Raw genomic sequence first — 20,918 nt, 5'->3', positions numbered from 1 at the left:
AATCTGTAACGATACCGTTCGATATACTTAATTTAATTTAAGTTCAATAAGTTTTAAATACAATAATTTACTTGAGGTATAATAGATTTTTTATATACCTAGGAGCTGAGGTTCAATCTATTAATCTCTGAGCTCGTTTCTTCTTTTCAATATCCTACCTAACTTTGTTATGAATATTACAATTAAAAAACGATAAAAAACAACAAGAAGACCTATTTTTTTTAAAAATACCTAATTTGAACCAACGTTTCGGTAGTTATATCTACTACCGTTATCAAGGTAATTAAAGTAAAATTAAATTAAATTAAAAATAAAATATACTTATCTTTCAAATCTTCAGCAATGTAGTCTCATCAAAATTTCTTCCTAATTCGAAAATACTTTATATACTTTTTTATATGATTTGACGGTTTATTAATAGTTTGACAAACTATTTTGAAAGATAACAAAAATTTCAAAGTTATTGAACTTAAATTAAATTAAGTATATCGAACGGTATCGTTACAGATTTAAGTTCACATTTCTTTTAAATACGTGAATAAGTCTATTTTCTTCTTCTTTTCAATTGTTGAGCGTGTGAGATAAAAATTTCTAAATTGATTTTTGCTATAAGTGACGTAATACCCAATATAATAAGTAACTCATTATGAATTCGTCACAACAATACAGATTTTACTTAAATCAAAGGTATGGGCTTAAGTGTTTAGATATTTTTAGACGTTTAGAAAAAATGTATATTAAACTATCTCACAGTGAAAATAGTATAACATTTTTATATAAATGCAAAATTAATAATTTAATACCAAAATGCTTAAGATTACACACATCATACAAAAATAATAAAACACATAAAATCTTAGACAGAGCAAGTAAAGCGTTATTAAGAGAAAGAATTCAATTTCATAGATATAATAAAATTAATTTAAATAATGAAATACAAAAATTAAAAAATAACTTATTTAATTTAGTTAATCAAAATGATTTCAATCATATATGTTTCTGTATAAATAATAGTTATTTAAATAATTTTCAAAAACAAAAACAAATTCACATAAATAAAATAAATCTACTTTATAATGAAAATATAAATCAAGAACTTTTAAACACAAATAATAATGATTTTATAAATAAAACTGTTATTAATTTGTCAGATAGAGTTTTATCTGATACAGAAAAACTTGTTCTTTCTAAAGGTCTCAATTACTCCAAGAATTCTGCCAAAATTAAAAATCATTTCAGCTATAGAAAACGCAACGAAAGACTTACGAAGGGATCAACAAGATGAATTTAGAATTAGGGCAAAGATAGAAATTGAAAAACCAATTAAAATTAAACAAAATCTAAACTCTTTAGAATTAACAACTGAAAAAGATTTTATTAAAAATATCTTAATTCAAAATAATTATCCCAAAGAATTTTTAGAAAAATTTCAATCATAAATAAACTCTTTAAAGCAGAGTTTGATAATCCACGTATAAAATAGAATCAACCATTTTTTACGACAAATCTTATTTTACCATTTATTCCAGGTTTTTCTGATAAGATAAAAAGAATTGCTAAAAAATTTACTATTAGAACTATTTTTAAATCACAAAACACATTACGATACTTATTAACAAAAACTAAACCTTTCAATGAAAATGAATTTAATAAAAATGTAATCTATAAAATTCCTTGTATTTGTGGTAAATTTTACATAGGTGAAACCTGTAGACCATTACCAAAAAGAATTAATGAACATAAATCTTACATAAAAAACAATGATTTTCAAAAATCAAAAATTACACAACATGCATTCGACAATAACCACAGAATAGACTGGAATGCTTCCTCAATTTTAGCAAAGGAACCAATTTCAAAATTACGTAATCTAAAGGAAAGTGCATTTATAATGTTAAATGAAGATAAATGCTTAGCTACTTGTTCGGTTGATTTTCATAATACATGGATTCCTTTGCTAAAGAGAGAAGTAGATCAGGGTATTCTCAAAATTAATTAATGATTTAAAATATTTGATATTCATGTATTTTCTATAATTAATTTATATTAAGATCACACCCCTTTAATTTTAAAAAAGTAACCTTTGAAATTTTTGTTATCTTTCAAAGTAGTTTGTCAAACTATTAATAAACCGTCAAATCATATAAAAAAGTATATAAAGTATTTTCGAATTAGGAAGAAATTTTGATGAGACTACATTGCTGAAGATTTGAAAGATAAGTATATTTTATTTTTAATTTAATTTAATTTTACTTTAATTACCTTGATAACGGTAGTAGATATAACTACCGAAACGTTGGTTCAAATTAGGTATTTTTTAAAAAAGTAGGTCTTCTTCTTGTTTTTCATCGTTTTTTAATTGTAATATTCATAAGAAAGTTAGGTAGGATATTGAAAAGAAGAAACGAGCTCAGAGAGTAATAGATTGAACCTCAGCTCCTAGGTATATAAAAAATCTATTATACCTCAAGTAAATTATTGTATTTAAAACTTATTGAACTTAAATTAAATTAAGTATATCGAACGGTATCGTTACAGATTTAAGTTCATATTTTTTTTAAATACGTGAATAAGTCTATTTTCTTCTTCTTTTCAATTGTTGAGCGTGTGAGATAAAAATGTCTAAATTGATTTTTGCTATAAGTGACGTAATACCCAATATAATAAGTAACTCATTATGAATTCGTCACAACAATACAGATTTTACTTTTACGAAATATATGCATTTGGATATGGTTTTTATAAAGGAATAGCTTCATTCCACAATCAGTTCAAAACTATGCATTCCGGTACCTCTTTCGGAATGAGTACCTATGGCGCCGTGGACCTGAAAAGGTTTAAACAAAGAGATTTCGATTTGTGTGCCCTGGCGGCATCTAACAGTGATGCTGTAAAACATAAATTAAGTAGCCAAAAAAGTCTACCTTAAAACATGTGTGTATTTCAAAATTCTATAGTGATTTTTTAAAGTTTGTCAATATTTTGGTTTAGAAAATGAAATAGTGTAGTCTACAATAACTAGCTTTCGTTTAGTTTAAGACTTGTTAAAGTTTATCATTTTCATAAATGGGGAGGGGTAGACTTAATACAGTTGCCTGTAGTACGCGAAAGTTAATAAATTCCACAAGCAAAAACAATCATAAATAATATCAGATATGGGTATTCTACTTGGCACAAAAATATCTTGAATTTCCATTTCAGTAGTTAGTTCTAGAAGCATACCACTAAAAGTACTAGTTTCCAGTCTATTTATTTCAGTTAAAACGGTATTCTGGTAATACTTTCACACGACGTCGCATAAGGCACCTGAAGAAGATCACGTAGAACTACAACAAAAAACAACTGTATTTATTTTAGAAGTTAAACTTGCATTTCCTATAACAGTAATTTAAAAAATATGTTGTGAAGAATAACAATGAAAATCACAGTTTATTGCACCCAAAACTATTTTATAATTTACTCCGACCAGCTTGTCAAAAGCATTAAATAATATTCGCTTTAAGAACAAAAAAAAAACAAGAACAGGAGAAAGTCTTTTACTTGCTGTATATTGTTCTTTTGATTAGCAACATTGCATGGATTTTACCAGGGCGGGACAAGAAGTAGCCATCAAAAAGTTATGAGAAATAATTTTTATACATGCAAGTATAAATCTTTGCTCTGTTTCTACGGAAATGTAGTTTTTAGTATTATATTTAATATTTCTATGAATTATGTTTACGATCAATTGGTCTAACGTTTGTAACTGTTTTGAGATTTTCACGTTTTTAAAAAGATTCAATAGCAATAAATGTAGCAACAATTATATTTAGGCTTTTAAAACTAGCGCCAAAGTACAGCAACTATCATGTAGATAGTGGATAGTTAAGTAAAATCCTATTTAATCTTGATAAATGTACTATTTTTTATTTTTCCCTATTTTTCCCTAAAAAAGATGGCCTTAAAAAATCAGCTTTTTAAAAAATCAGAAAGAATTAAAAAAAAATGTCAATGGAGCAGGTGAATGTGACTACTAAAAAAACTAAATCTCTCTTAGATGCTTAAATTATTTACTCTGGTTTAAATTGAACATTACCTAAAACTTTCTGTGGTGATTCTGGATCAATTTGCAAAAGGGTCTCAATTCTCATGAAAATGTAGCCTGTCAAAAATAGGGCTTAAAAAATTTCAAATAGTAGAGGCTGGGTCGAGAATTTCTTCCACTTTTTAATATTAATTCGGTATTTACGCTCATATCATGTGCGTATACTACTAATTTCTGCAAATGAAATTAAATGGTATTGATTTGAAGCCTGACTCTAATTTGTTTACCACCTAGTCTAGAATATTTACACAATTTATTAAATTAAGTAAATCTCCTAATTAATAATAACTCAAGTCAATATTTTGTTGCTTTGCTTGCGCAACGTTCACTTCTTGGTACATCTTTTAAGCCATGACTATCATATATTAAATTGTAATAGAGTAGAAAATAACTCATTGGAAGGGTACAAATCACGGTTTTGAGGTGGCCATTAGACCACTTAACTTGCACGTATGATAGAAAGTCTCTATTTACCTATGTTAACAAGGTACTTCAGATCATTCATACATAATCCATACATTTCCTAAAGGTAGATGGGCTTCAGAAGTTAGAAAAAGAAGAAGGTGCCATTTTCACCAGATAAAGAAATTCATTAGGGAACAGAAGATGGTAAATTTGACGTCAGAAACTGACTTTTATGAATGTTAAAAAAAACTTACAGTTACACATTTTGAAAAATGGGAGTGTTACTGAAAAGATGCATTTATTTCCGACCTTATCTACCAAATATAAAAAATTAAGGATATTAAAAAAAAACAATATTAAAATCACCTACAATGTCTAGAGTTTATTTTTGGTACTAGAAAGTTCACCCGAAAGACTAGTGTAATCTAATTTGGTAATCAGATCATATAAAAACTTAATTGTAAGTGTTGTCTCCTTTTTTTCTAAAGATATTATAATAAATATGTTCAAATGCAAGTGATAATCCAATCCGCGTACACGAGCATAAATTTATGCTCAACACGCTCATCATTAATCTGGTCCTGTAGGAATTCACAATCATATTCCACAAATTGTTTAGGGCCTCTCGTTAATAAGATTTTGTTAAAGCTTTTAAGTTCTTAGAAAAACGAATGATGAAAAGAAGAACAAAGATTAAAAGCCTTGCGGAAATCAAGATAAACTATAATATCAACGTTATATCTGTTATGCAAGTACTGACATAAATAATCATTTATGCAATCAGTCTAAATTAATCCGGTTCTCGGCTGTACACGGGTCTTCCAAAAATGTAACCTTAATTTGGTGTTTAATATTTGCTCCAATAATTTGAAATCCTTGCATCTCTTAAACTCAACTTAATTTATTTCAATAAATTTAATTGGAATTGATCTACCAAATACTGCATTAATCTGATTATAAAATTTGTCGCAGACTACAAATAGGAAGCAGATACTTATCTTTTACTTTGCAGCCTCAATCTGGTTATACAAAAATGGGTAGTTGAATGGACCAAAAATCACTGCACAGTAGAAAGGTAAAAAAGGTTTCCAAAAACTCATTTACTTCCAGGAGAACAGAAACAATATCTTAATTCCAGATCTACCAGCAATTTCATGTTGGTAAGATACAATATATATTTAGCAACTATATTACGACATGAGTATAGGGCAGGTAGGAAATACTGAGAGTTTGCAAGAAAAATGGTAATATTTGAGAACATAAAATTAGGCTCCTCTTACCAAGCTAAACTACTTAGAATACAATAATCGGACTAGTTTAAGTAAAATTTAATGGTGAACGAAGAAGATAAGCTATAAGCTCAAGAGTGACCCTTTATCAAAAGGCGAAAATAGGAAATTCTCAGAAATACTCAATTAAAAACAGTTCCATGTACTGCCAAGGTCTCTTAATAAGGAACGAGATTAGACGACTTTACATATTACCTATACGCATAGTTTAGACAAGCAAGGTCACATTGGTCACAGACTCATTTTTAAAAAACAACGAACGTAAATTATACAATAATTCATCAGAGCATTATTATTATTTACATACACTATTTATATATACAGGTTGGCGAGTAGAAGACACATAGGCATTATAAATGGCAACACCGATTCTCGCTTACTTTCTGGTTGATAAGAGGCGTGGCGGATTTCGATCGTTAGATTTGCAATTTTTGACATGGCACAATCAGCAGATTCATTTTGCTGTTTTATTGCATACTGCACTGTTAAGTATTCGTTTTAATTTAATTTTTTTTTATATTAATCTTTAAGGCTGCTTATACTTCTTCCAAAAAAGTTGAATTGATTAAATGGTTTTATGGAGGTAATTCGGCTGTACAATGCAAGAATTTATTCTCAGTAAATGTTGAAAATAGACCGATTCTTTGTGCTAAAAAGCTCAAAGAATCGGTCAAGCTCAAGTCTACAAAAAAGCTCTCAAACCTATTAAAAGGGTCTAGGAGATAGAACGGCGGGAAGAAATAGTTTGTAGTGCTTTAGTTTTGGATTCAACACGATCGAGCAGAAATGTTGGGTATGCACCATAAAACTGTGACGAGTATTTGGAAAAAATATGGATAGAAATGTTTTAAATATTCCAAAACTCAGGGGGCATTTCCTGAAGATAACTGGCAAGGAATGGCATTTTGTGAAACCATGATGGAAAAGGCAAATTGGAATAGGAATGGAAAAGGAAAATTAAAATTTCTTAGAAAATATTTTGTGTTCAGATGAGTCGTCTTTTCCAATGCATAGCGAACACAATCCTTCCATTGTTCGTTACTGGTCTTAGGGAAACGAGCACAGAAGTTTTCAGTACCGTACTCAGTACCCTCAAAAGTTGAATGTTTGGGCTGGTATTTTGGGGGACCTAATAAATATTATTGGACCACATTTTTTATTTATGGTACTTTGAACGCCGAAAAATACCTTGAGTTGGTACGAAACCAAGTTGTTCCTGCTGTCAACTGCTTCCTGATATGGACCTGGGATCAGTCTATTTTCAACAAGATGGCTGTCCTGCTCATAATGCGGTTGGAGTAAACGAATTTTTAACAAATACTTTTCCTAACCGCCTTAATAGTGAATCTGGCAATATGAAATGGCTTCCAAGATCTCCCGATTTGTCACCAAATAGATAACTTTTATTTGTGGGGTTTTCTTAAGGATGCTATTTATAAACATCATAATGGTAGGCGAGTGAATTTAGAGGAATTGAGAAACAAAATTGTTGAATCAGCCAATTCCATTTTACCTCAAACTCTTTTGAAAGTAAGAAACAGTTTTCACGATAGGCTAACCTTTTATTTAGCTAAAGAAGGAGATCTTTTTGAGCTTTTTATTTAAAAAGTCATTTGTTAGGTTTATTATTTAGAGTTTTATTTTCTGTTTTTTTTTGTTTGCATTCTATTTTTATTAAAGTTTATATTTTATTTTAATAGGAACAACCCTTTAATTTTAAATACTCAATGCACAACATAAAAATTATAATTATGAATCTATGCGGGTTTTACTCATGTAATTCCTGCATTAGAGGAATATTATACCAATGCCGCGTAATTTAAAAATTTGACCGCAAGAGGTACAGCCCTCACGGATGTCAGACGCTTACTAAAATAAAATTTAAAATAATTGAGCTCGAACCTCGAACATCAACGTATAGTCGCGGACGCGGCGTTGCAACATCTCGCTTGTTAGAAATTTACTATATATATATATGTGTAGTGATCCATTCGCCAATCTGTATATGTAGTGTATACTCTATAAGACACATATACATAAATAAAAATGGACATCAGATGATTAAAACCATTTTAATAGGTAATCAGCTTCTAACTGAATGCACTCAATAATTTAGATCCTGGCATTAATTATTTTAAATTATAATATGTTTAAAGACAAACTCGTCTTAATGAAATCATTAACTATCCTGACTCAAACAAAGGAACTAACAAGTTCATCCACTGTTAAACGAAAAAATTAATTCAACCAAAATAAAAAAAATTAAAAAGTTTTGTAAGTGATGATTTGGTTAATCGTATTAAATATAGGGATACGCTTAAAAAACTTTACAAAATCATATTCCAGCACTGAAACTAGAATAGAAAGATTACAGAAGTTTTTAAACAAACTTTTAAAATTTAAGAAATATTCAAATGATAAAACTCAAATTAAAAAAATTAAAAATGAGAAAAATAAAATTAAGAAAATATATAAAAAAAATTAATTCTGCTAATGCGATTAGTGTTAATAAAAAGTAACCACTGAACATGGAATTGGTAAATACATTGACTCTGTGAAAAATGACAGCATTTATATTGCACATGCTCCTGGTATCGATGATATCGACAGAAAATTGATTAAATGTACTTAAATTACAATATGTAATATACATTTGACTTTTAAAACAGGTAGGGATCCAGAATTTTTTAAAGAATCCAAGATTGTTCCAGTTTATGAGTCAGGCTCAAGACAGCTTATAAAAAATTGTAAGCCAATTATACAACAACGCGAAGTTTTTTTATAAAACATAGAGAGATAAGATCTTGCCTAGTTCAAAGTTTGAATTTATAGAAAGCTTAAGTAAGAACAAAAAAATGGATATCCATATTCCTTGACCTCTCAAAGATCTTTGACATAATTTGAATATAAATGGAAAAATCATTTCAAATGCCGATGACACAGCCTCGATGTTTTCAGACGTTCATGAAAGCGGTAAATGCCAAGTCAATGGCTGGAGCTAAATAAATTATCCTCAAATATTTCATATTTAATTAATTATTATGATTAAATTTAATTTAATTTAATTTAATAAGCAAGATTTAACAAATTCCAATAGACCACATTTTAATTGAGTTAAATTACTGCTGGTGACGTATACAATTTCAGAAATCATACCTGCCATTCATTTTATGAAAACGTCACAACTTTGTTAAGCATTTAAATAAGTATTATAAACGTACTTGGTTTTGGTATAGCTTGAGTTAAATAGCTAAATTATCGTTTTGCCAATGTTGTCAAGTCAACTTGTACGATATAGTTAACAAACATCAATAAAAAGGCAAATAATTGTCAGATTTTACTATAAGTAGTTTTTTTGTATCATTCATCCTGCGACATTACATAATGACGTTCTTAGAGGGTATTTTTTATAGAAAAATTAATAAGCCCTCTTGAAACTTATATAGAAAAAAATATTTACAGTTATTTGTAAAAAATACCTTTACCATACTTTTTAAATCCAAATACTTTTATAATTTCCCCAGTATAAAGTACAGCTATATAACCATCAAGCACACGCCTTTCTACGAGCGGGTCTACGTGCATAACCCGCGTCAATGATCGTGAGGAGATAGTAAAAAAGAGATTTTCTTCATTTCTTCTCAATTCGCTTTTGATTTTACAGACAAGTCAAGTTCAAGTGCATCTCGTTGTTGATTTAGATTCTCGTATAAAACTTTGAATTTTACAGAATCTTAGTTCAGTGTTGGTTTGAGGTCGTTGACGATTTATAATTTGGAAGTGTGTCAGATTACGGTTAAATTGACGGTTGTTGAACATTTTTTGCTAATTTGTTGAGTTTATGATGTGCGTTTCATTAAAAAAGTTAGAGTGTTATATTATGTTGAAACTGTGTGATTTGTGATAAGATTTCAGAACATATTTTTAGACTTTTGAAGAGTTTATTATCAGTTAATTTTTGAAGGATTTTTTTGATAAAAACAAGGTAAATAATATATAATGATTCATTAAGTGCGCAAAAATTTGAAATTAGCGCATTAGTATGGAGAAAGCTCCTGTACTCTCTCTACTATTAGTTGTTATAAATACTCAACATTAGATTTTTTAGAAATTCGTTTAATTATATTTTACCAATTATTTATCATTGTTATTTATTAAAGTCACCATACTCTTAATATTCTTCAAACCTTAAGCGACAATTCTTTACAACATAATGACAGAACTTCAGGTATGTAGGCATTACAAAAAAAATCTTCAAATTTTGAATTGAATTACAAAAATAAAGAAGATTTCGTAAGTGTTTATCATGTAGTTCGACTTTTCTCTTAAATAAAGGTAAAATATAATGCATATTTTTAAACATTTGAATTTTTTCTAGCTTCTAGTTTTTCATTCTTGTTTATAAAGTTCAGACATATTGTAACTTTTCATAATTATTAAAATAAACTTAATTACCTTCTACCACAGGCAACGATAGCGCTTTGCCGACCTATAGCAAATACAAACATCCCCTCTTTAGTCATTTTAAAGTATGCTGCATGTAGGATGATATAAGTAAACCTTTTTCTTGTACAAAAAATTGATGCTCCTATATAGTTTAACAACATTTTTTTTCCAAATAATAAAGATGGGTAAGAAATACATCTAAAAAAGGTGAACGAAACTTAATAGTCTATTATAGAACCATATCATTATTACTCAGCATATCGAAGGTTTTCGAGAAACCACTTTACAGTCAAATATTCGAGTTCATGACATCACATAATTTAGTAGTAATGAAAATAAATGAAAGGAAATTAATGCTTGTATTTCTGAGAAATCTACCGAATTACCTATAAACAGGATGTCTGTAAAAGGTCTTTATAAAAATCTACCATATATTTAAACAGACCAAAATTAGATTTAAGTAAACTTACCATAGTACAAAGTTACTTAGTTTGGGCGATAAAATTATCATTTTAATAATATCGTTTTTCTTGATAACTACATACTATTTTGCTAAAATTTGATAAATTGGCATAGAGGCTGATTTTTTTAATAATTGCTTGTTGCTTGTGATTTCTACGTCAAAAGAAAGAACAAAAGGATTTTGGGTACAAAATTCAGATAATATATAGTAGGTTTTTATAAAGACCTTATATACACTCTGTGACCTGGCCGGCCACTCTATTGGCCCTCTTCGTCCTATCCATCTTCCTGGGAACACTGTATCCAAGTAATTACGGACATCTCGAAAGAAATATGGCGCTGCGCCGTCTTGCTGAAACCACAAATTATTTGTCGGGACAGCAGGGTCTTGTTCGTCTGGGTATAGGGCAGCCAAAGCAGGGATAAGATCTTCTTGAAGAAATTTCAAATAGCGTTGTCCTGTTAAGTTTTTTTTGTCATTGTCCTGTTAAGTCATACTTTTCTTCGAAAAAGTATGGCCCTATTACTTTATTTTCCACGATACCAGCCCAAACATTAATAGATTTACGGTACTGTGTATGAGCCTCAGTTGCCCAGTGTGGATTTGACACTGACCAGTACCGACAATTTTGCCGATTTACGACACCGTTTAAACAAAAAGCTGCTTCATCCGAAAACAAAACTCGTAACACAAACTGACGGTTATTATTGCAAATATTCATCATTTGCTCGCAAAATTGGTTTCTTCGATCAGGATCGTCCTCATTTAACTCGTGTATTAGTCTAATTTTATATGGGTAGTATTCATTTGCTTTTAAGATGCGTCTTACTGACGTTCCGGCTATATTATTATTAACTGAAATTTGTAAAGTTGCATTGTTTGGATTTTCTTCGACGGAGAGCAGAACGTTTAATTTTGTTTCTTCAGAAATTTTTGAACGACCTGATCTTGGCAAATCCTTAACATGAGCTGAAGTTATGAATTTGTGCTCTATTCTACTAACTGTTGACTGAGAAATAGGATGGTTTGGGTATTTGGCATTAAACAGTTCACTTACTTCTTTTTGCGTGCGCACTCGATCCCCGTACCCTAGCATCATCAAAATTTCAATTCGTTGGGTTTCCGTTAAATTAGCCATAATTTATTCTGATAAAAACTATTAATTTTCGAATTGACAGTGACATTCGAAAATGAAGATTCTTTACAAGTACAACCATGGAAATAGAAACAATTGGCAGTGTTTATAACATTATTTTTATCCTCGATTTTACCTTAATTTGCAAATAGACGTACTTATTTGTTTTCTTATTATTTAAATGTAAATATTTCGGAAACAGTTGAGTTTTGAGATAAGGTGTGTAATACAAAACTTGCTTGGAATTTCGCTTATATTTCATAAATGCAATAAAAAATATAGCATTCCATTTAAAAAAATGACCGATGACGTCATATTTTTTTTGTTCCACCCTGTAAATAAAAAATTATGTGAAATATTGCGCAACTTAAAACAAAAATCGACGGGTCCGAGCGTTTTCTCAAAAAATTATGTCTCTAATTTTTATCGAATTTATGCGGAACTTTAGGCGGTCACTGTATAATATATTTTAAATAATATGAACTATTGGAATTGTAACCTTATTAATTTTATTCAATTTAGAGTTCCTAAAATCAATTTAAGGGACTTATGGTAGGATTTATACTTTGTTGACAGCACCAGTTTGACAGTTTTGTAATCATACGCTTACAAATCCTATAGCCGATGATTTCTTCGTTACCTTTTTTTCTGTTACCACAAATTCTCTTGCATCAAGCTCATAATTCTATTTAATGTTATATTTGTTTTATTTTAAGCCCTTTGTTTGTTTATTTATATTTTTTATGCTAGTTTTCAGTTTTTATTTTTTGTGTCCAATTACTAAGTTTTTTTATTTCTAATTTTAATTTTTCTTCTGCAACCTTCGGATGTAATTAATTCCCTTTTAGATGTTTGTAAAGTAATTATAATAATAAATACACTTTTGATATGAAATAATGTGGTTTTCATAGAATATTCACTGGGTATGCTATTTTGCTAAATTACTAAGTATTTATTACATTAAATTTTCAAAATGCATTCCACTAGCATTTATACATTTCTCAGAACGTTTATGCAAATTTAAAATGAAATTTCTGGAAAATGTGTTAAGCCTAACTGCAGTGCAATAGGTATTAACGCTGTCAATTAATTGCTGCATGTTTTCTATTGCCACACTATAACCCTTTGAATGAATTGGGTTTAAGTCAGCAGATCTTGGCGGCCGAGAAACCAGCCCACCTCGCTTGATCCAACGATTTAGAAACTTATTGTTTAGATGTTTCCTTACATCCACGCATATACTTTTGTATGCTGGAGCATCAGCCTGCTGGAAATACATTCCTTGTAAATTTGCATGATACCAGAAAACCATTCAAAAAATTTCGTTAAAGTCTAAATAGACTATTTAGGTGTTGCTGAAATACATAGAGACCAATTAAGGAATTATTAATAAGCCCACACCAAATATTGAGTACAAATTTTTGTTGGGCCTAATGTCATGCGAATTTTCGATGGCTAAGACCTGAGAATTTCGTGTATTAAAAACACCATCTTGCTCTCAGCTGTGAACAAAATTCGAGAAAGTGTCCTTCTATGCACTAGTATCCATTGCGAAAAAGCAACTCTGGATACCTCAACCCTGGATATATCATACTGATTCGTATCTACTAGAAATAAAATTTTTCTTTGTGAAGCACACGTCTTACATGTGTTGGTAATCTTAATTAAGCTCCTATTCTTCTAACACTTGTCTTAAGATTTTCACCCACAATATCCAAAACGGAATATCAGTACTTTGAGTCTACAGAGTCTCCTTTTTGTTGGAAAAATAACAAAACCACCAATTTAAGCGCTTAATTCTTGGACACCTGGGAGTCCGTTATTCTTCTGGAACATTTGATATATTAAGAATTTTTTAGGCAAATGTCGATATTTAAAAAACAATATTAAACATGAGAAAACGCACGTAGACCATACCCGTCTAAAAGAACTTATTATTGCAAACTTGCGGCAACGAATTTTACGGGGCCAAATAAGTAGAGCAACTTTGAACGGTATATGAATTATTAATGCTCATAGGAAATGAAAAATTTGTAAAAGTTCATTGAAAGAATTACTGTAAAAACTGTGTTTTTTTAATCATAATTTATTTACATTTTAATATGGGCAAATTTAAAAATAAGTAACACCGGGTGTTAGAAACTGCTATTTCTGTTATTATTACATATTACAAGTACAGGATTGGTTAAATTTAAAATATCTTATAATTTAGAAATAAATTTTATATCCTTTATTATTATTTTTCAAAACGCAAAGAAAAAATTAAAACAACTATTGCTGAATATTTTTTTTATGCCAGATTCAGAAAAAATGGAAAATTTTACGTTTGCCTGTTCTGATCTTGAAAAGGTCAATTTAAAGGCAAAAGATTAAATAATTGCCAAGGAGTCACTGTTTGAAAGGTTTTTCAAGAATCAGAAGGTTTTTTTAAGAGAAGAAAACCTTATAGGAATGATCGAATTCAACTGTAACAACGGCATTACTGATTTAAGTCTATTTTTCAAGGACATTACTGTAATATTGTGATTACTGTAATAAAGAAATGTTTATATCAGTTTGTGAAATGACAAAATTAATGATAATATGATGATAATGAATTGCATGTGACAACGATCTTGATTTACGATCAATCCAAGGATATTTAAGAGTAAAATATCAATTTTTTTTATTTAAACCTATAACTTTTTAAAGAGCCTTAAAAATTGTATTTTTTATCCTTTAGAAATACCCAGAGACAACGACGTGCACTTGCATAGGATTATGTAATCCAAGGTGCTTGATTAGAGTAAGTTCCCTTGCCTAACTCAAAACTTTCCACCTTGTCAGAATCAGGTATCAAAAATAGAGGATTCCATTTATAAAATTTACTTGATTTTTAAATGATATTAAAAATGAACCCCAGAGTGAAATTCAAGGTCGATATTCATCCCCTATCGTACCCTCCGATTTTTAATATTAGTCGTTTTCACGGAGTTATTTGTATAATGGGTTTGAAATAACCAACAAATAACCTTGAAAAATGACTCTAAGGTTAGCGAATCCATTGTTTCAAACCCAAGGACCATCCTTACCTTCTGTTATTTTAACATTCCTCATATAATATATGGCCTGTTTTAAAACTCTCACTTATCAAACCTTATAAGGTTCTTCTGTACTCTTAACTTATCCTCGCCTCATTTTTTCCATAAAAAATTACTACCAAAAAAATGAAATTAAAAGACACAACGTCTAAAATATCACGTAGACGATAACCAAAAACATCGTGTAAAATAGAAAGTGAAATTAAAACTTCGTGACCAAAATCCTTAATTAAGAATCTTGCAAAAAGGGTCCAATTGCCCAAATCAATACGACATGTTATAACATTGATAAATACTTCTTTATTTATTAGTCTTAAGTGCACCGTGTCGATCGGGCGCCGACAAAAATGATTTTTTTGAGTCGAAGTGAGTGGCTTTTCTGCCATTTATATAAATTTTTTATCATACATTCTTTTTACAGTAATGAGTTCTATAACCGCCCCTCTTTTTGAGTTGGGAGCAGCAACGGTCTCCAATATTGGAACATTTATTCCAGTCTTGGCAGCAGCAATTGCCTTTTTTCAGTATGAGTTGTTGGATCCAGAAGCTAGACCTATAGATGTGCCCACTCAAGAATTGCTGGAAAGTTATGATTTTATTGTTGTTGGATCAGGTTCTGCAGGTAAATTTTAACTTATAGCTTTTAACAGAAAATATATGCATCATTATTTTAGGAGCCGTGGTGGCTAACAGGTTAAGCGAAGTGGAACAATGGAAGGTACTTCTACTTGAAGCCGGAGGTGATGAAACTGAAATCTCAGATGTACCACTTATGGCTGCCTATCTTCAAGGTTCTCAGCTTGATTGGAAGTATAAGAGTGAGCCTCAGGGGCAAGCATGCTTAGGTAGGCAAGGTACCATTTAAAATTTATTTTAAATTAGCTAAATATTATTTTTTAGCCATGAACAATGGCAGATGTAACTGGCCTAGAGGCAAAGTTATTGGTGGTTCATCTGTACTCAACTACATGCTCTATCTCAGAGGTAATAGAAAGGATTACGACATTTGGGAATCTCTTGGCAATCCAGGATGGGGATCTCAAGATGCCCTATATTACTTTAAAAAAAGTGAAGACAATCAAAATCCTTATCTTGCTAAAACACCTTATCATGGTAAAGGCGGATACTTGACAGTATCGGAACCACCTTATAGAACTCCATTGGTAAGTAGCATTTGTTTAATAGAGAATATTGACTTAAAAAAAAAACAATTATTCTTCTATCTATATTCTATAATTATTTATTATAATTTTACACTATGCTTAGGCGACGATCACAGTCTTGTTCTTTTTGTTGAACGTTTTATATAAATGTTATTTTAAGTTACTGCCTACTACTAGTAAGTCATGGCCCTAATGTACCCCCTTATTTGCTGGCTGCCCAGTTTTTTATCAGAATATTAAAGATTTTACTTCTCAGACCCTATATTTTAGAGAAGTAGACTTTTATTTCTGCGAAACACCTAGGTACCTCCAGTAACGTCTTGCTCTACTTTGGCATTTAATGAAGTCATCGTACCTAATGTAGTTTTACCATGTTGTTCTACCAATCTCTCGAGATCATGTATGCTAATTTAAACTAGTTTTAAGTTTTCCTTTAATGTACTCCAGTTTTGTGGCATTGATCTTGTAAAAGAGAGAAATAATCTTGTCAAAACATTGTTAGATTTATAGAAATTCTGCCAAAAGCAACTCATTTTTTTTGATTTTGAACTGAAAGAATTATTGATGTCTCGATTAACTTACTTATTACAAAAGCTTTTTGGTCTTGCTGAAAATATTTAGATACCAAAATTTTTAAAAGGCTTGAAAGGGCTTTTTCAGTTATATGATCTGTTGCATCTGTCTTTGCGAATTTATCAGAAATTTGCTTTTCCTTAGACGTTAAGTTTGGTTAAAGTAATTTCTTCAAAAATGTCTAACATGAAGTTTAACAGAATTCGCCATCGCGCCAAAAGAAGTCCAGTGCTCTCTAACTAACTTCCCTCAAAGATTTTCTACTCATCCGCATATATAATGTATTAAAGCTTGACATAGCAAATTACTAATTTAAAAAAATTAAGCTTTACTATTCTAACCATTGTTTATAAATTTTGCCTACATCAACCAGAATATTTTTGGAGTTTTCCCTTTGTGGGACACCATTTAGCTTTCATACTCGACTGCACCTCAGCCTATAATAAATTTATTCGTATTGTGCTGAGTCCAATTATCTATCTTATCTACTCATCCTAACATTTTGCTGCCCTGAACTAGCCTGTACAGTACAGGTCTTTGCTGCTGTGGTATTTAGTTCTTCTTGGTCTTGTGCGTTGTTGCTAAATATTTATTGTTTTCTGCGACAGAATGCCTCACAGGTGCAAGTGTGTCAAATAGTTTCTGGTTGGTTTTTGCAAAGACGTCGGGTCAGGTCTCCGTTGTTCATTAGTAGGTAACTTCTTCACACAAGCTTGACTGTCAGTTATTATTAAGATCTGCTTATTATTATCGGCTCTCTAATTATCTTCCCTCGCACATTTGAGTATTGCAAAAATTTCTGTCGATACAAGATTCTCTTGTCTTGTCTGCACCTTCGTCGGTCTTTAATACATCTGTGAAACAGATAAAAGCATTCCACTATTCTCTGCTTGGATATGCAACTTAGAAGGGTAAATCAAAGTACCTGGGTATCATGTGATTCGACATCATTTCTAATATTTTATCCTTACGTATTGTCCAAATGATTCTTTGATGTTCTGTCAAATCGAGTTGACTTTTGTTATATCCCATCCAGAATAGTTTCGGACTGGCTTTGCCTTGAATAATCAAAGGAAGTGCCAGTAATCTAGTAGGGCCTCCACGAATGCAGTGGGCGTGAATTCTATGTCTCCTATATTAGTTAGACAAGCTAGTTTTGTATTTTACCCAACTTATGCCTTGCTGCAATTTGATGTGTCTGTGACCATCACGAACTACATATGTAACGGTTGGCAGCACTACCTTGGTGTAGATCCAGTATATTACCTTGGGTCGTCCGCCCTATATCTCTCCGTGCCTTCATCTAACTATCATAAGGATGGTTTCATCATAAGGATGTTTGACTGTTTTGAGTCCTGAGTTGCCCTAAAGTAGTTCATATTTCCCAACAAAGACATTTCTCTTCCTTGCAGTATAAAAGTTCCTAGGTCTTTTTCCACCTGTTGGTTAATGGCACTATTGTGGATTTAAAAGGACTGCTAATGAAACCTTACAACATTTAAGGTCGATTGTAATCGGCCTCTGATTGATTAATTTTGTCTTATGGTATAACTACCAAGTCACCTGAAAATCTTATAGTGCTGTGTTTGGCTTTCTTTAGTTTAGAAGAGCCCTATATCACCATATTCCAGCGATAAGCCATCCACTTGTTACCCGAGCTTATCTGCTTTGGAGCATGCAGTCAATTGACCTGAATTTTGTTGCGTCAATTCCAACTCCCAAGTCCCCTTGCAGGTCTTATCATATAGATTCACATGATGTTTTTGGGATTTCTATTCTCAAATTCTTTTTTGGATGTTGCTTATATTTAAAAAAGTAAAATTTTCTTTTATATTTAAAAAAAAAAGTTTGTAAACAGTCAAATAAGAAATATTTCACAGTAAATTAAAAAGTGTTTTTTCGGTATTTTTAGGTAGCCGCATTCGTAGAAGCCGGCAAGCAATTGGGCTACAAAAATCGAGATATCAATGGACAATATCAAACAGGCTTTATGATGGCACAAGGAACAGTCAGGCATGGCTCCAGATGTTCTACTGGAAAAGCATTTTTAAGACCAATCAGACTTAGACCAAATCTACATGTGGCGATGAAGGCGCATGTGACAAGGGTGCTAATTGATCCAACAACTAAAATCGCTTTTGGCATAGAGTTTGTGAGAGATGGAAAGCTGCACAGGATAAGAGCTACCAGGGAAGTTATTTTATCAGCTGGTGCGGTAAATTCACCACAAATTCTTATGCTCAGTGGTGTAGGACCGAAGGCGGAACTAGAAAAACACAAGATTCCGGTAATTCAGGATTTGAAGGTTGGAAATAATTTGCAAGATCATATTGGGCTTGGAGGGCTGACTTTTACTATAAATAAACAAGATTCTATAACTTTGGATAGGGTGTATGCAGTAAAACCGCTGATGCAATACGCTGTTTGGGGCAGTGGTCCATTAACTATTATGGGTGGTGTGGAAGGATTGGCCTTTGTTAATACAAAATACGCTAATGCTTCTGAAGACTTTCCAGATATCGAGTTTCACTTTGTGAGTGGAGCTCCGCATTCAGATAAAGGTGCTCAATTAAAAAAAGCTCATGGTCTTAGTGATGCATTTTATAATACTGTTTTTAAACCTATTGAAGACATTGATGCCTGGAGTGTGATACCTATGCTTCTAAGACCAAAAAGCAAAGGTAGCATCAAGTTAAGGAGCAGAAATCCTTTCGATCCTCCTCTGATTTACCCTAATTACTTCTTTGACGATTTCGATATGAAGACGCTCATAGAAGGGGCAAAGATAGGAGTCGCTTTAAGCCAAACGCCAGCATTCCAAAGTTATGGAAGCAAGTTTCACGAATTCCCGCACTGCGCCAAATTCCAAAAATTTTCTGATCAGTATTTTGAATGCATGATAAGATTGTATTCGGCCACAATTTACCATCCTGTTGGAACAGCAAAAATGGGTCCATATTGGGACCAGGAAGCAGTTGTGGATCCACAGCTGCGAGTTTATGGTATTAAAGGTTTAAGAGTAATTGATGCAAGTATAATGCCAAATTTGGTAAGTGGAAATACAAATGCCCCGGTGATAATGATTGGAGAGAAGGGAGCTGATTTAGTTAAGGAATTTTGGTTGAAAACTATGAGGTTGAATCGGATAAATCGGACTTTGCAAGGAATTTAAGATTGAAAAGTGCTCTCATTATTTAAGTTATCTAGTCTGTGAAATAGATATAGTATAGAATTAAGATGTAAAATTTAAGATATCTAATAGGACTTTAAAAAGTTTTTTTAATAATAGCTGACGATTTTGATAACTAGTGATTTAAAAAAAATATGGCATTAGATTTTAAGAAAGTGATGAAGTATCCTATGATCATTTAAAATACATTTGCATATTTCTTTTTTTAAATAAATTTTTTATTTATTAAAGCGTATTTGAGTATCTGTATCTTAAGGGACGTGGAAATTTTTTCAATTTATTTTCTATATAAACGTTAGACTAAAGTACCCAAGAATTACCATGAATGCTTTTTGAGAAGCGCTTTCGTCTCCAATGCTGAAAATACTGACTGATAAAGTTATTGATCAGTTTATTATTAATGCTTCACTGATTTTTAACATCTTAAGTAAGTAATAACCTAGTACTTATAAATCTGTATGTCGATCTTGATATGCGATATACCCCACCAGCTGAGATTATACTGTTTTCTAAAGTAAGAAATTCATTCAGCTTTTCAGTAGGCTTCCACACCTTACTAAGAAGTTCAAAAATGCTATATCTATTTTTATTGCTTGTATTTTTCCATCTTCACAGTGAACTGATTACTGAATCTGACTCATTCAGATTGTTATCGCATCAATATTTAAGACTTGTAAAGAAGATAATGTCAAAGCTTTGATCTCAAAATTTTCTGAAAAAGTTAGCTATGATTAAGAGAAATAGACTTCTCATTGCTTGACCACATGTCTGCTCATAGACATTATCGTTCTATAAGAAGATTCTGTTGCCAATACCAATTTAGGTTTGCTAAGTAGTTTATCACAAATCTATGTCATCGGATATGTTAATATTATTACTAACTACTAATATAAATCTGTAGGTGGCAATGGGAGGAACGTAAAACAACCTTGTCGGATGGGCGGCATTGTTGATAACCAATTCAGAATATAGATAAATTTGCAAGTAACTTACGTCATGATATGATTTAAATAAAATATATATGGAAAAATAGGTGGTGACGCGTATATTAAGGGAAAACCTGATGCGAATTTTCATCGAACGAGTGCAA

The 20,918-nt window shown here is 31.1% G+C and overlaps 2 protein-coding genes across 4 annotated transcripts in view; one reads left to right on the top strand and one right to left on the bottom strand.

Moving 5' to 3' along the window:
• Positions 1–20,918, bottom strand: part of LOC126740428 (flotillin-2) — a 512,088-nt gene that overhangs the window by 116,475 nt on the left and 374,695 nt on the right. The window lies entirely within an intron of this gene.
• LOC126740420 (glucose dehydrogenase [FAD, quinone]) lies at positions 9,236–20,061 on the top strand. Of its 3 annotated transcripts, none has more exons than XM_050446437.1 (5): positions 9,236–9,763; positions 15,324–15,524; positions 15,577–15,747; positions 15,803–16,065; positions 18,551–20,061. In XM_050446437.1, exons 2-5 carry the CDS (start codon positions 15,326–15,328, stop codon positions 19,808–19,810), a joined length of 1,893 nt encoding a protein of 630 aa, XP_050302394.1. In that variant the 5' UTR covers positions 9,236–9,763; positions 15,324–15,325; the 3' UTR covers positions 19,811–20,061. The 3 variants fall into 3 exon arrangements, with proteins under 3 accessions (XP_050302394.1, XP_050302395.1, XP_050302393.1); XM_050446438.1 differs by lacking the exon at positions 9,236–9,763 and adding an exon at positions 9,852–10,006; XM_050446436.1 differs by lacking the exon at positions 9,236–9,763 and adding an exon at positions 15,127–15,268.

The sequence above is a fragment of the Anthonomus grandis genome, chromosome 9 (genome assembly GCF_022605725.1).
Source record: "Anthonomus grandis grandis chromosome 9, icAntGran1.3, whole genome shotgun sequence".
In the NCBI taxonomy this organism is placed as follows: Eukaryota; Metazoa; Arthropoda; class Insecta; order Coleoptera; family Curculionidae; genus Anthonomus; species Anthonomus grandis.
The sequence above is the reverse complement of the archived record's forward strand: the minus strand, read 5'-3'. Positions and strand labels throughout refer to the sequence as shown.

What these genes read in the sequence shown, in the direction of transcription:
- LOC126740420 (XM_050446436.1), top strand. An exon ending in TGTTGGATCAGGTTCTGCAG is followed by an intron (nt 15,525 to 15,576) that starts GTAAATTTTAAC and finishes TCATTATTTTAG; the next exon opens with GAGCCGTGGTGGCTAACAGG. An exon ending in TCAGGGGCAAGCATGCTTAG is followed by an intron (nt 15,748 to 15,802) that starts GTAGGCAAGGTA and finishes ATTATTTTTTAG; the next exon opens with CCATGAACAATGGCAGATGT.